This window comes from Filicampus tigris, chromosome 1 (genome assembly GCF_054856515.1).
Source record: "Filicampus tigris isolate MCC_2025a chromosome 1, RoL_Ftig_1.0, whole genome shotgun sequence".
Classification (NCBI taxonomy): Eukaryota; Metazoa; Chordata; class Actinopteri; order Syngnathiformes; family Syngnathidae; genus Filicampus; species Filicampus tigris.
In genome coordinates, this window is record NC_141217.1 from 14607355 (window position 1) to 14623063 (window position 15709).

A 15709-nucleotide genomic window follows, 5' to 3' on the forward strand; every position below is an offset into this window, starting at 1 on the left:
TATTTGGTAATATAGGATTTTACTAATTTTTTTTCTGGTTAACACTTATGAAATAGGTACGTATAATTGGCCAATTATTTTAGAATGCTTTAACCAGGTAAATTTTACATGGGTTATATTTAGCACACTTCAAATGGTTATTTTACAGTATTTATAGCAAGGGCTTTTTAGAAGTGCTGAAAACACCCATCAACTAAACATCTGAATTATATTCATTAATCACAGATAAGATCATGACCCCAAAAATATTAGAGATAAGATTTAACAACACGCAATTCAATCACAATAGACACCACACTCCCCACTAATATGAGGCAGCAAAACCATGCAATACCTGTTAATCCAGAAAGAAAACGGTTTCATTTTTTTTTGCATGCGTAATTGTAAATTAATCCTCAGTAAAGCAACTCACACCATTGGTGACATGTTGGAGCATGTTAATGATTAAATAGTATGAGGGCAGAATATAATCTATGGATGCGATTATACATATTTTTCAGTTTTTCGGTCTTGAGAATCAGAATCTTGCGCTTCACTGAAACTATATGTTCTGCTCTCATACTTGTAAGCTTGTGTTTGTGTATAATTTATCCTCTGATTACACTTAAGAGGGAGGCTGAAAGCATTAAAGCCATGTTGTGTGCTTGGTGATGCGTAAAGCCTGATTTATGCCATTAGCTCACTTCATGTATGGCAAGAGATGTGCAATTCTGTACATTGTGCTTGTTAGCATGTGGGGATTTGTATGGCTATCTTGGTGAGTACCAATAAAAGTTTTAACCCAATGGAAAAATTGGTTGGGCCCCAGATTCTCAAACATGTACAAACATTGTTGTATCAATTGACTTTGGTTACCTTCATCCTGAACTATAAGTGACCTGGCGCTGCCGAGAAAACTACTGGGTGTCCCATTTGACCATTAAATTCTCTAATTACCGTGAATCCCGCATCTATATTTGTATATTTTTCTCCAACGGCGATATCATGTTATTTGAAAAACTGGTGTTGGATGCAGCAAAGTCAGAGGGATTGTGACTGTGGAATTCATAAATGAGAAAGACCGTCATTAGATCAGGTTAAAAACAAAAATTAAAAAAAAAGAGAAAAATGAGTTTGAAAATGTGGCGCTTTAGGTGTCTCCGAATTCATGTGACCTACCATGGCTGTTTGTTTATCTTGAAGTTGGGTAATCTGTTAGGTCCGATGGGGATAATTCTCATTAATCCTGTTCACGCAATCACCAGAGTGAAACAGATGTCAGATTTTACTGGGGAACACCATTTACATTTTAATGAATGCATGTTTTTCATTTATTTTATTCATTTCCATGGATCTCTTGGATTTGATCCTGTGCTCCAGGACAATCATACAAAGTAGTACTTTCATAGTCGTGCTGTTTCTGAGCCGTCATCGTCATCATCCAAGATCGTAATAAACATTCATCTGATTAGGTGAAGCAAATTGTAAATCAGCCCGACAGTTATATTCCTCACATGGCAACTCTTCCTGATCACATTTGCCAACCAGGCTGAAATTCATTCACAGTAGCATGTCATTGTTTTCACACTGAAGGTCATCCGTTTTGGAAAACAACCTGCCTCAAAGGTCATGCAAAAACACTGGTCTCATTTCAGTGAGTATCAAAATGATAAACAATTTGCTTTGGAGGTGAATTAAGTCCACAAAGAACACACACTGGACGTGTGTGTGTGTGGACTTGCATTCAAAGCTGAAAGACTAAGTGTGTCAAGTATTGCCAGAGTGGGAATTTTCAGATATGGAGTTTCATGACTCAGATCAGCCCACTTTAGTTCACAACATTTTAATGATGTATTATTTTACCCTTTTCTACAGGATTAGTAGTTTTTTGTCATCGGTACTTTACAGCACATCAGTAGCAGCATTCCCAGCATGCTTTGCTGCAGTTACAATGTACAGTTGTGATTGAGTTTATCGTTATTTTGTACTGACTGAGTGGATGTTTGGTTGCAGTGGTGTTGTTTCTAGTCGTGTTATAAAATTATTACTATTTTTGGTATTAAATTATCGTGACTTTGGGTGACACTCTTGGTAACAAAGGTAGTGCAGTCAGTGCTACAGTGTATGTATTATAATACACACTATCTACAAGGTACAGAAGGACAACCAAAGACACTTATCCGCTTTAAAGAACATGCTTCTCTTCTTTCTTGATGATGATGAATCTCAGTTTTGATGAGCAGGAATAGACTTTCAGAAGATTAAAGTCTTTTAAAATGATTTTAAGAGATTTTAAAGCAAAATGTTTACAATTAGTGGGTCACATTTGTGGCTAAGATCCACCCTCAGTCAGTTGTAATCCATCATACCTTCCCAGACCCCATGAAATGAATTTCAGGTTTGTTCTGAATTTGTCTCACAAGGAGTTAATGGAACTGCAACTGCTGCGTGAACGTTTTCCAATGCACATTTGATTCATTTGTTTCACTGCCACTGTTTTTTTTACAATTGAGCATGTTTCATAATCATGTCATCGCTACCTCAAAATTAACCCAACATTTTGACATCCTGTCCTGGAGATACAGAAAAAAAGATTCAAACTCTGTAACCACAAACGGATCAGCTGCTTCAGGACGCTTCCGTTGTGGGGACGTAAGAGGGGAATTCTGTTTTTTTTCATAATACAAAAATCCCTTTTTTTGTTTAATTTTACTTCCTCTGCACAAAAAAAGACTATGACTTTTCATTCAGGAAATAGGCCTTTTTTTTTTCATCTTGAACAATTCTTTGAAATCTTAACAGTATCATCACTGACTTGGCTTTGGGCAGTTTCCAGTGTTGACCTGTACTTTTCTTAGTATTTCATAAGGACATTAGACCCCAAGGTAACCTACTATACTGTATCTAAGATTAAAAAGTTGTGTCAAGGTAAGCATGCCACAGCCAGAGGCTTTTCATAATATTTTTTTCACAATTTTTATAATAAAAGTAACTAATATTAGCCCTGCTTTTAGGCTACAGAAACTTTTATGACAATCTGTAGATTATTGCACCATCCTTTAGTCCCATTTGTCCTAAACGTCCTCGGCGGAATACATTTTTAAGACACGTGATGTGTTTTTTTTTCCATTGTAGCTTGAACATATACTTCTTAACGTTGTTGAATTTCCACCCCAAATTCTTTACTCAAAATCCTCTCAAGGAATTGGTCCCGAGCCATCACCAAACCTCTTGATGCCTTTTATAGACTTCAGCCCAACTGTGACCCTGAAAGGGATACAACACAGAAAATGGATGGATAGGTGGATAAGGTTCCATCTACCACAGAAACAGATAGTGTCATGACAGTTGCAAATGTGTACACGGTAATAACACTGAAGCTAAGAACAATTTATTCATTGCAGAAACTAAAGGAATTCTTCAACTATGAATGAATGTGTTTCTTGTTTTTTAATGATTATTTTGGTTTGTGTACATAGCATTGAAACTAGTCTGAACCCTCTATAGTAATTCCAGCAGTTTAGAAATAATGTACAATAATTTGTATCAACTGGTAAAAGTAAACAAAATGTCACACTAAATATAACAACATAAGAGTGAAAACGGTTCCATTTACAAAACTGTTTTTAAAAATGATGACAATTCCTGCATTGCTTTGCAAGAAATCTTGTTGTAGTACAACAGTGGAAGGAAAAATGCTGCTTTGTAGTTGTTTTGGTTCGGGGGCGATTATAGCATTAGCTTGGGTTCCAGATTTAATCTGAAAGCATGATGTATCTCCTTTGGCCAACCTTTACAGAAGTGAGACCATATGGCCCATGTTTGCAGCAGCCACTAAGACAATAAAGTTGCACATAAACACAATTTGTAGTTCAGTAAGGCTCGCCCTAGTGAAGGTAGGGAGTAAAATATCAGAACAGATTAATTTAAAACAAAGATGGTTTTCAAACATGAGGACTCAAGATAGCTAGAACAACAAAATTGGTTAGCTATGGAAAAACTCCAACGTAATTTGCTAAATAATCTACTAGAAAGACTCGGCAAAGAGACTTCAGTTAGTTCTGAAACATGGGCTACTAGAACGACCTTTAGTCCAACCCTTATTTCATAGGTATATTTCATCATTTTTACACTTTTTAGTGAAAATAAGTGTGCAAATTCTAAATACTTGTAAGCAAATGCATATTCTTAGTGATGTCCCTCTGTCAGATGCCATTGACCTTATTAAGCGAAGAGCTGCTCCTTTCTTTCATACAAATGTCCTCCATTATGGCTTGCTCAACAGCATCTGTCAAGGACAGCTTGTCCTCTGCTTCATTTTCTCTGTGATAGAAGTAGTTGAAATTGGAGACAATGACAGGAACGGGTAGAGCAATGGTCAGTACACCTGCAATGGCGCACAGCGTCCCGACCATTTTGCCCGCAAGGGTGATGGGACACATGTCCCCGTAGCCTACAGTAGTCATGGTCACCACTGCCCACCAGAAGCCATCAGGTATGCTGACAAACTGAGTGTTCGGCTCGTCTACCTCAGCAAAGTAGATAGCGCTGGAGAAAAGGATAACTCCAATAAACAGGAAGAAGATGAGTAGGCCAAGTTCTCTCATACTGGCCTTGAGGGTCTGTCCCAGGATTTGCAGCCCCTTGGAGTGGCGTGACAATTTAAAAATTCGAAACACCCTGACCAGACGTATAATGCGAAGGATGGCCAAAGACATATTCTGTCCGGAGCTCTCCTCGGGCTTCGTGATCAGTTCCGTCACCACAGTGACAAAATAGGGGATGATGGATATGATATCAATAATGTTCATAAGATTGTGGAAAAATTCTCTTTTGCTCGGGCAGACCAAAAATCGTATACACAGCTCAAAGAAGAACCAGGCAATGCAGGCAGTCTCAATCATGAAGAAGGGATCAGAGAAAACTGTGGGCATCACACCAGGTGGAGCCACAGAGCTGTAAACTCCAGATAGGTTGACAGGCTTCATGGCCGTGTGCACTACGATGTCAGTGTCATCTCTGAATTCCGGCAGTGTTTCCATGCAGAAAATAATGATGGATATGACAATAACAAGCACGGACACCAGTGCCACGCATCGAGCCGCATTGGAGCTCTCTGGGTACTCGAGCAGCAGCCAGAATTGTCTGGAGATATCATTGTTAGGTAGCGGTATCTCAACATCCCGAAGAAATCCTTCGTCATCCCGGAACTGCTCCATGGCTTCATTTCCAAGCCTGTAAAATATGATTTCATCAGCAAACACATCTAGGGGAACATTAGCCGGACGTCTGACCTTGCCCCCGGACTGGTAGTAATACAAAATCCCGTCAAAGCTGGGTCGGTTGCGATCAAAGAAGTATTCGTTCCTCATTGAATCAAAATAGTCCATCCTCTTCTGAGGGTCTCCTAGCAGGGTATCAGGGAACTGGTCTAATGTTTTGAGCTGAGTCTCAAAGTGAAGACCGGCGATGTTGATAATGACTTTTTGGTCTCCATCGTCCAAACCTCTTTTATCCACAAAAAGGTCCTCGCAACACTCCTTCGCAAGTTGGCTGAAGACCGCCTCGCTTTCTTTCGTGCCTTCACTGCTTAGCAGCAGCTTCCAGTTGGAGATCATACTGGAGCGACTACTTCTGCCCTCCATGCTTGGGGTTAGCATTGGGGAAGGAGGTACTTCCAGCGTCTGTATAAATGGGAGTGGTGTCGATGAAGTGGATTCCCACATGCACGAGGGAACAGGACTGGTGCCGGACAGTGTGCAGGTGGCAAACTGTGGGGCTCGCAGTCGGTATTTGCCACCTGGCATGTCGTGTTCTGCGGGTACGTCCACGGTAAGAGCCGTGCTCTCATCCGCATAAGTGTCCCCATCCTCCAGGCCGACGTCAAGCTCATCTAGACTCCCAAAGTCTACCAGGGCCATGTCCATGGCTCCAGTTCAGCCCAAGCAGACCAAAAGGACCCGTGATAAAACCATACACAGCTAGATGAGTGGCTCAGTCAGCAGATAGCAACTCAGAGGCAGTCAGATACTTGTCCTTTTTTCTCTTCCACACCTGCGGAATGAGATACAAGAAGTCAGTTAGTTTGACAAAAAAATGGTAACGTAACTATTTGAAAATTCTCAATGAAGCAAGATATCTAGGAGCCAGAAGACATAGGCAAAATGATTGAAAGACTACAAAAACAATTGCCTTTTTTTTCGTTCTTTATGCTGTTATTGAGGAGGCGCCGCGATGAGTCATTGTAACTGCGAAAAGAACACCGTACCCTGATATCTAGGCCGCGTGTTTGGCTAATATGCGATGTTTTCAAATGTCAGGAGGGAACAGTCAAGAGGCAACCGCCATGTCTTTACAATGGCCCTTATCAAGGTTGTAAAGTTTATAGTGAGGGTTAGTGTAAAATGCCCTTTTTCGTTGTCAGGCGCCCAAGCACTCGGCGTAAAAACGGGCACATTTCATTTTCATCTCCAGTCCAATGTCCAGTTTACCGTGTTTGTGATTTTGTTAGAGACCGCATTACGCCTTGATAGGTGTTCTGTCGTATTCTATTGCATCCCCCTGACGTATCTGGCAATTTGGGAACCAAAAGTAGAATAGATTTTAGACTACCTAAAAGCAGGTCTAAGTTGTCACGCAGGTGATGTAACATGATTTGGGTGGATTTCATTCAGAAATATGATTACAGTGTGGGACAATCCCTCTGAATCGTTGTAGGAATCAAATCATTAAGCAAATTATCATCTTGAAAATATTTTACTAGCACCCCACTGACCGGGCCGCACAACCCTGGGGGGTGGTGGGCTCAGGGTAGATGGCAGTGTCCAAGTGTATCTCCAAAGTGGCCAACTTTACGTCTTCGGCAAGTCTTTCTTTCATCAACATGCCATGGAGACCGCATGTCTCTTTCTGCGCTGAATTTAAAAGGAATGACGGGTGCTGCTTCGATCGGCTGCGTTCCATCCCACAATGGTGCACAATGACACAAAATCAATGAAGACAGGTACAAAACACAAACAAGTTTGACATGCTTTATTTTTCAACAATTCATTTTCAAAGCTTTCTGTCCTCCTGGGGCTCGCTCTTGCTGACAGCAACAGCACAAACATCATACTGTAACGTGTGAACACTGCTAATTAAAGTGCATGGAATCGTCCTAATTGTTATGACAACAAGCTCAATTACCAACAAGGACAAGGTCATGGGACACAAGAGTGACCTTAAAACGGATACTCATTTTGATCAAATGTAATTTTTTTGTAAATTTGATTAGTGAGTCATGATTCACAATGACGAGAGTAATACTGAACCTATTAATACACGGATCGTGACAAGGGGAGATTAACGTATACTTTCTCACACCGTGTGCCTTCCATCCTTTATTTTCAACTTGCCATAAATATTTCATGATCCATTCATTACATCCCGATATTTTACAGTCTTCTTCAAGACGTATGCCGTCTTGTGACAGATGGGGCTGACTCCCCATCGCTCTGCCCTGTACTGTCGAAATAATCTTCCATCATTAGAAAGCAGAACTCTTCTTGGCAACAGCAAAGCTTATGAATGATCAAATGTCAGATTCCAGAATGCACAAATCACAGCGGCATACCACTTTGTCCACACGCCGTAAAACACATTGGCACGTCAGGAAGATAACTCTACTTTGTAACAAGAGCATGCCTGAACAACCTCTGCAAGCTTCTCGGCAACAGTGTTCATTTGCTGTGTCTTTATTTGTCAGCCTCATGTAATAATCGTTCCCCTGCTTTATTTTTGTAATACGCATCATTAAAGAAAAGCCATTGATGAACGGCTCATATCAATCGGTAAAATTCACGTAAGGGTTACCAGGGTTTGTGAATCACAAGAATGGAATGGAAAGGAAGAATTGACACAATTGACAAAATAATAGTTACGTATTTTGCATACAATAGTGCATAGTAGCATGTAGGGCTGCTCGATTAAGCGATTTTGAACCGAAACCTTAATTTTCTGGATAAACGATGTTAAAAACGTTCAAATTGGCACGTTCGATTTTTTTGTTTTGTTTTGGTGTATCTAAGCCACCGTAGTTTCCTCTGCAATTCCGCTTCCTCCCACGAACGCGCAATCCGATAACAACAACAACAACAACATCCATGGCTACCGGCGATTCTGCTATTTGCTCATGCAAGTGAGCGTTGAGTTAATAATCGGGCAAAAATAGATAGTACACAAAAATAGATAGTAGTGTAGTACACAACGCATGTACAATACAACCCGTGAGCAAGTAACTCAACGTCTGAAAGGCGTCCCTTTTTTTTTCCTCTAGAACGGACCTCTCTTCCAACCGGTGCATTGACAGTGCATTGTATTATTGAGTGACAATTTTGCACTAATCATTGATTTATGTTTAAGTAAGACCAGGGAGAAAGGTGAAAGGCTCGTCACTAGCTGGTTGGCAAAATGACAGACTGTTTGGTTTACAGACTTGACTGTCTATCTACTCTCGTGTTGATGATTTTGTTTCGGATGGTATATGCACTTTCTTCATTCATTATTTGTTCAATTAAGAACAGATCTGAAATCTATTGTGTAAGTAAAATGCTGTAAATCCCAATGGATTGTTCTGTGTGTATTAAGTTAAATTGACTTGCATTTCGAAAGAAAGAAATAAAAATTCAGTTTAAATAAAAGACATTCAAAATACTTCATTTTTCATTATTTTATATTTTACGAAGAAATCGTAAAATCGGGTTTGGGAGAAAATAATCTGGATTTTCATGTTCGGCAAAATCGAACAGCCCTAGTAGCATGCATGGAATCCAATTTCATTCTAAGGAAACAGCATAACCTTGACCTTGTGGCGGGATGGCTTAAAACAGAGGTGTCACATGGGGTGCATGTGAATGCCTGGCGCTCTGTCTATTCTTGCCATTCTAATAATACACAACATTGAGGGAGAAAGCCACAAGATAATAGCTTGCGCCACATGTGATGCTAATGTACAGAAAAAAAAAAGGAGTGCACGTAGTGAGATATTGGATGTAGCATCAGAAATATGGTTTGGCATGCTGCTCTGAGAAACATCACATTTTAGTCGGCTAACCCCTGTGACTTCACCAGATGTGTGTAAACATGAACAGATGTTCAGCCAGATCTAGTTTAGCTTCAAACCAACTCTTCCGTAGCAGGGCGGATAATATGTCTAAATATTGCAACTTGTCACCTAAAGCTATAAATTCATTCAGTAAATCGAGTGGATTAGGTCAAAGGAATAAACAAATGCTCATACTGTAGGTACAACAAATTACACATGGCCCACAATGGAGACCCTGGCAGACATTTGCTGACTATGCTAAATATGTATGCACTTGGCCGAGATTATACGGCTGAGTTTAATTGAAGAAAATATATTCCTCTGGAATCTCATTTTGGGGTTGCATTTTACAGGCGTATGAGCACACTAAATATTGGTATTTCTCATTTGTACAATATCTTCAGTGCATGATGAGATGAGCGTAACGTGAAAAGAACCTCTGTTGCGTGGCTGACCTCGTGCGTTGTCCACTCTTTGTTATGATTTGGTGGCAGTGTGTCTTTGGTTGTCGGAGGGCATTAGTTGGTAGAGGTGATATTTTTGGACAAGATTTTTTGGGATTAATGCAGGCTGGGCAGCACAGTGCCATAAGCCGGGGGATCAGTTGTGTCAGATCAACCCAGATGCCAGCTAGCTGTCATAGATAGGCAGACAAACACAAGGAGTAGCCCCCACATGCATACACACGCATACACACGCAGGCACGCACACGTGCCACACACATGATTAAGACTTTTAAGCATGTGCAGTGTATTTGGAAAATGAAAGATTTTTCACAGCGTGCGTTGACCAGGACATTCATCACTTGTTGTCGCAAGTCACGATTTCTGTTTTTACTTTCTAAATCTAATGTCAAACCCGCATTCAACCCCATGCCCGAGGCATTACTTACACCTCGGGCTGTTCACAACACAGCTGCATCCACAATGAAAAGCGAATGTACCCACAACATCCATTTGTGAAATAATTCATACTGGCTTTTACGGATTATAGACTGCGCATTAGTGCATTTTCCTTATCTACATGTGTGGAGCACATGTGTTGTTTATGTGCAGCGGGGCATTTATAAGATGCAAGCTGACAGGGGTGTATCGACAGGCTCCGGGCCAAGTTCCTGTGCACAGCAGCTGGGTCCAAAATCCGTCTTTGGCCTTTTCACACAGGCATGCAGATACGCAGGCACAGAAACAACAGCCTGAGCAAATTGAAATCCCTTCCTAATGAATTCAAAACTTCCTGTAAAAACATCTAAAAACAGCAACCGTAGGGAGCCTACTTAAGTTATATCGTTCTCTGATTACTCCTTTGCCAATCTTTTCTGTCTCACAGTTGAAATGAAGGAGTCCCTGATGGTGTAATGATTAACTCGCCAGACTTCTGTGCAGGCAGCATTGTTTCAATTACCATACGTGAATGTGAGTGTAAATAGTTGTCTGTCTCTATATGTGCCCTGTGATTGACGATACAGTTTGCCTTTTGCCTGAAGTCAGCTTAAGATAAGCCCTTGCCCACTACAGTCCTAAACAAGATAAGCAGTACAGAAAATGGATGGATGAATGGATGGATAAAACACTATATGACATTTGTAAGTGGAATATGCAGATAATATTAGAATAATAGTGTATCATGATGTAATTGTATTTAGTGTAAACCCGCAGCTGTGACCTTTGTTGTTACATCACTTTCTTTTCGTGCAGATTTGACAACACAACGCTATAGTAATTGTAATAAGTTGTCATCGCCTATAAGAGAACATTTGCTCGCAAGACAAAAGGCAATAGTTGTTATTCTGGACCCAATTACGGTAACTAACTACAAAACACACAAATCCTTCCCCTCCTACTCCACCTCCCTCCTCCAAAAGAGATTACGCCTGTCTCATTTACAGAAATGTTACATTATTTTCCAGAAGTCCACTTTTTATGCCAGACAGGGAAAATATAGCCATCTGGACTGACTATTACACTAATCCCAGGTGCCCCACAATCATATAAAGTAGCCAGCCATACACACACACTCCCCCACGCACGCACACACACACACACACACACACGCACGCACCCCCCCCACACACACACAAAGATGCTAACTGAATACAACCCTGTAGTCTCCATGTATGTGCTTTTTCAGCTCCTACTTTCTAACTTTTAATGCAACAAATCAAGTTGTATAACAGTACATAAAACACTAAGGACTTTTACTTCTTATTTTCACACTGTCACTTCCACTTGAGTACTGTACAATTGGAGTGCACTCTCAGAAGAAAATCCAATGAACTTCAAGCGTGCAGTAACTCAACACGTTTGGTAATGTAAAAGTTACTGATTTTCTTCCCATTCATACATGACTGTTATGAATTGGAAATTGTAGCTGCACACTTTTGGCACTGGAATAGATCCAAACGGTCACCCTGGATTCCAATAATTAGCCCCCGGTCAATACTCAATAACATAGCTTCATGAAAAGTACAGAGTACAGAAATACAGGAGGACTCAATTTGTGTACCTCAAGATAAAAATCTATACCAGAAATGGGCAAATGGGGTCCGCGGGCCACATGCGACCACACTCAAAGCAGACCCTTGATTTAAAAAAAATATATATTTTTTTTCAAACACCAAAATATGAAAAAAATGTTGGTGGAAAAAAAACGGACCCAAATGTGAATAAAGGCATAGATCATATTTTTGTAAACCCCTTGAAATTAAAAGACACTTTGGTCACAGTTACATCACTTTGTGAAATTAGGACATTTCCTACTAGTGTTTTTTTTTTGTTTTTTACTTTTTTAAAATGTTCTTAAAACTGCTGTTTGAGAGTATTGCACAACACAACACTCAGTCACACACCGTTTGTTGCACTTGTTACACAGATTGCATATAAGGATGGGAAAGTCACAGAGGTACCTTACCTCAATTTCCACAGAGACCTTTACGACTCCTCGGCCCTGATAGCGTTGGTCCTGCTCTCCTGGCTCTCCGGGCCAAAGCGGAGGCATGTTGAGTGCACACTGGACACAGCCCGCACATCCACAGCTTGCATTGTTTCACCAGCGGCACAACTGCACCCCCCGCGGGCAGGTGGAGGTCACACTGGGGCCAGATGTCGTAGTGATATAACGAGAACATAATGACGTTTTATTTGGCCAATTCCCCGCTTGTCTTCGCCCTCATAAAAAAAAAACAACAACAACAACTGTGCAACAACTGTGCATCAGGTCCAGAGTGAGTGAAAGAGAGAGAGAGAGAGAGAGAGAGAAAGAGAGAGAGAGAGAGAGAGAGAGAGAAAGAGAGAGAGAGAGAGAGAGAGAGAGAGAGAAACTAAGGAGATTAAAAAAAGGTTGTTTCCTAACCTCTATCATAAGCTGCCTCATGCTCTCTTGGCTGCACTCCCTCAGGATGACTCTCATTCTCATCTCTGATTAAGATGAAAAATCATTTGTGTTCACCAGACATAATATGGGGTGGAAAACAAAACGTGTCCTCGAAATAAGTACGTGTGCATGAAGTATTAATTTGTGAGTTTAATGTCATTCCCAAGAACAGGTCAGTGAGCAGATGGAGTGCACCTTTGCTAGAAATCACAATATTTCACCTAGACGTCACACCACTGGTGAAAGAACAAAACAAGAAAACAAAGACTGTAGTTGCAATGTGTGGAAGTGAGACCCAACCTCGGGTGTAATTTCCATTTTAACAGGTAAAATGATTCCACATTAGACATGGTGATGGATGGAAATTCATGCATATAGGGCTCTATTTTCATGCAAAGCACAACTCTAGTCTTTGTCTACTCTTTTGTTAATAGTCCGTGAAACCAAACCAAACAATACCAATTCTCAATTCACCTCAACTTTTTTATATAGCATTATAGCATATACTAACACAAATACAGCAGACACCATAAAACGGGGTCGGTGAACTTTAACCCTAAAAGAGCCAGTTCGACCTGGTTTTGACGGAAAAGAAAACACAGGGAGCCACACTTTTTGACATCTGAAATGAAGATATTAGCCTATTCGTCGCTAACCGCGACTATAAAGTGCATAATAAAATGAAACGGACTGATCTCACAACACAAGATTGAGGGGGGCCTTTGCAACGAAGGATCTCATCGATCCATATTAAACAAACAAGCCAAAGTAATCCAGTGAACCTCACTATTTTCATTTGTTATTGTCCAACAAAAAAAAAAAGGAAAACAAAACACTACTCGGGGCGGCCATTACGCCACACTGCGTAAAATAGACGATTGAATACACGGGAAAAAATGGGCTTCCGACCATGCTTAGTCCGGCTATTTTTCTAAAAGTTTCCCGTCTATCATTTATCGCCTACAAAATACATTTTATTTCAAGTGCTGTTCAGAGCGCCCATGGATATTGAACAACTAATGTAGCGCAGCACAGTGTATGGAAATTGTCACAGTGCACAAGGTCAGAAATAGGCAACCTTGAATTTTGGATGCAAAAAAAAAGGCTTTTGGACAAAAACACAAACAAACACAACAAAATAGAGAGAATAAAACAACCAGAAGCCCAACAAAATAAAAGTTAAGATAATAGTTCGAACTGCCTTTAATCATTCTTCAAAATGAAAAACGTTTTCTCATATAACATTTACCTGAGTGATCCACTGAAATCAGAAGGTTAACACCCTGTGTGATTCAGTAAGAGCCATTCATTTTCATTGATATGTGTCATAGTGTCACAGTATATTGTGCCTTGCCACGGCTGGCCTTGCGTGAAGCCTCAGCCTGAAACAGGAAAGCTCCTGAGTCCTGGCCAGCATCACATGGACGACACGACACCGTAGACAGTGAGGAGATGCTGCCTTCTGCTGGCGTTTGTTGGGACCTCAGCCAGATAGTGATGAGTTGGATGACTCTCTCGAGGTTCGCTGCCCTGCCTCTTTTCCATCCCTCCCTATTGCAACACACCTGATTCAAATGATCAGGATGGTTATCCATCTTCCGCGGACCTTTTGGAATTTCTGATCATTTGAATGAGATGTGTTGCTTTCAGAGCTTGCACGGTCTATCTCCTCCTCATCTGACCTGCTACAGCTGCACACCGACTGGCAGTCTGAGGTCAGCAAGCCAGCTTGTTGGTGGTACCAAAAAACAATTTGGCTATATGCTTTGAAGCAATACTCAGTGTTTTTTTTTTTTTTCAATTGCGCTCTTATTGAGAAGGGATCACAGATAGAGGGATCCCCTTTCAGGATATTTTTAGGCTGATTCCAGGCAACATTAATCACTTGATATGATACTACACAATGTTAGTTTAAACAGCATGCGAGTCATTTGAATGAAATGAAGAACTGCAAGTCGAGTGGTCCTCCTGAGGCCTTGTAAGGATCAGCTCAATACTGAATCCTCCAAAGCAACAGCCTCAGTTCGCTCATCATCCACCTCTCTGAGCAGAAGAGGAAGGGGGAGGATAGAAGAGAAGCGGCAGTAAAACAGGACAAAATCAACAACTAAAAAACAACAAACAAACAAAAAATTGTTGTGTGGTTTAACCAAATTCGAGACTGAAGAGATAAGTCATGAGATTTAAACATTTAGCACATGCAGCTGCTATAATTTCCACACTTACAGGTCATTCCAGAGTACTGGAGTCCGAATAGAGATCCTTCCACTCATATTAAAATTTTGTATTAATATTGTCATTACGATTATTATTGACATTGGGAGTGCTCTTTGTAATAGAAGAAGCTAATGGAGTGTGAGTCAATGAGCACTTGAGTTTGAGATACAATTATAAAAGGTAAACTGTTCATTGCTAATGCTGTGCAATCACCACTCCATTATGTGATGCATACTTGATCAATATTCTAATAAAAGGTATGAAAAAGAAAAGCCGATGCGGGCACAATGTAAACACATAAAATGCACCTGCAGAGAGGAAAGAATGACGGACCACTAGAGACCTGAGAGGATCATGCAGCACAGTTTAGAGCTCATGAATTATTCATGTACCTCAGATATTTAAAGCTCTGTATATCATGTTTGCGAGCCGTGTGTGGGAGGTGGCTAAGCCGGGTGGAAAAGAAGTCTTTCTGTCTTGTCTCTGTGTCTGTCTACTCGTCACTGTAATGATTTCCTGAATACGTGGGAACACACTCACACATGCAATTGAACATGCTCAAACGTAATAACACGTTTAAATTTCATTCATATTTCATTTCATTTCTATTAACTGTCACCAAAGAGCAGAGAAGGGCAGCTCTAATTATTTGTAAAGTGTAATGTAAAGTGTAGAAAATTCTTCATTGTATGTGGAATTGCCTGATACAAACATAAATAAGTAAAAATAATGTATGCATAAATAAATAAAGCCTTGACATACAGCAATAAAATTGCAGACCCAGAGCACTTTCCAGAGAAAAAACAAGAAATGTCTATACTTCCTCATGGCCGCAAGGGGTCAGAAAAGTTTATGTGGAAAAGAAAAAAAGAATTTATACGTGATTTATTCCCTTGTTGACCTCATGATTCCATCCATCCATCCATTATCCAATGCGCTTACCCTCACAAGGGTTGTGGGGGTGCTGGAGCCTATTCCAACTGTCTTTGGGCAGTAGGCGGGGGACACCCCAACCTGGTTGCCAGCCAATCGCAGGGCACACAGAGACAAACATCCGCT

At 40.6% G+C, this 15709-nt stretch overlaps 1 protein-coding gene across 1 annotated transcript; it reads right to left on the reverse strand.

Annotated features, from left to right (window-relative positions):
- Nucleotides 1-3414: 3414 nt before the first annotated feature.
- On the reverse strand, nt 3415-12277 carry kcna10a (potassium voltage-gated channel, shaker-related subfamily, member 10a). Its single transcript, XM_086043117.1, has 2 exons — nt 11972-12277; nt 3415-6033 (listed from the first exon to the last, which is right to left on the reverse strand). Exon 2 carries the CDS (start codon nt 5904-5906, stop codon nt 4185-4187), a length of 1722 nt encoding a protein of 573 aa, XP_085899243.1. The 5' UTR covers nt 5907-6033; nt 11972-12277; the 3' UTR covers nt 3415-4184.
- Between the last annotated feature and the right edge of the window lie 3432 nt (nt 12278-15709).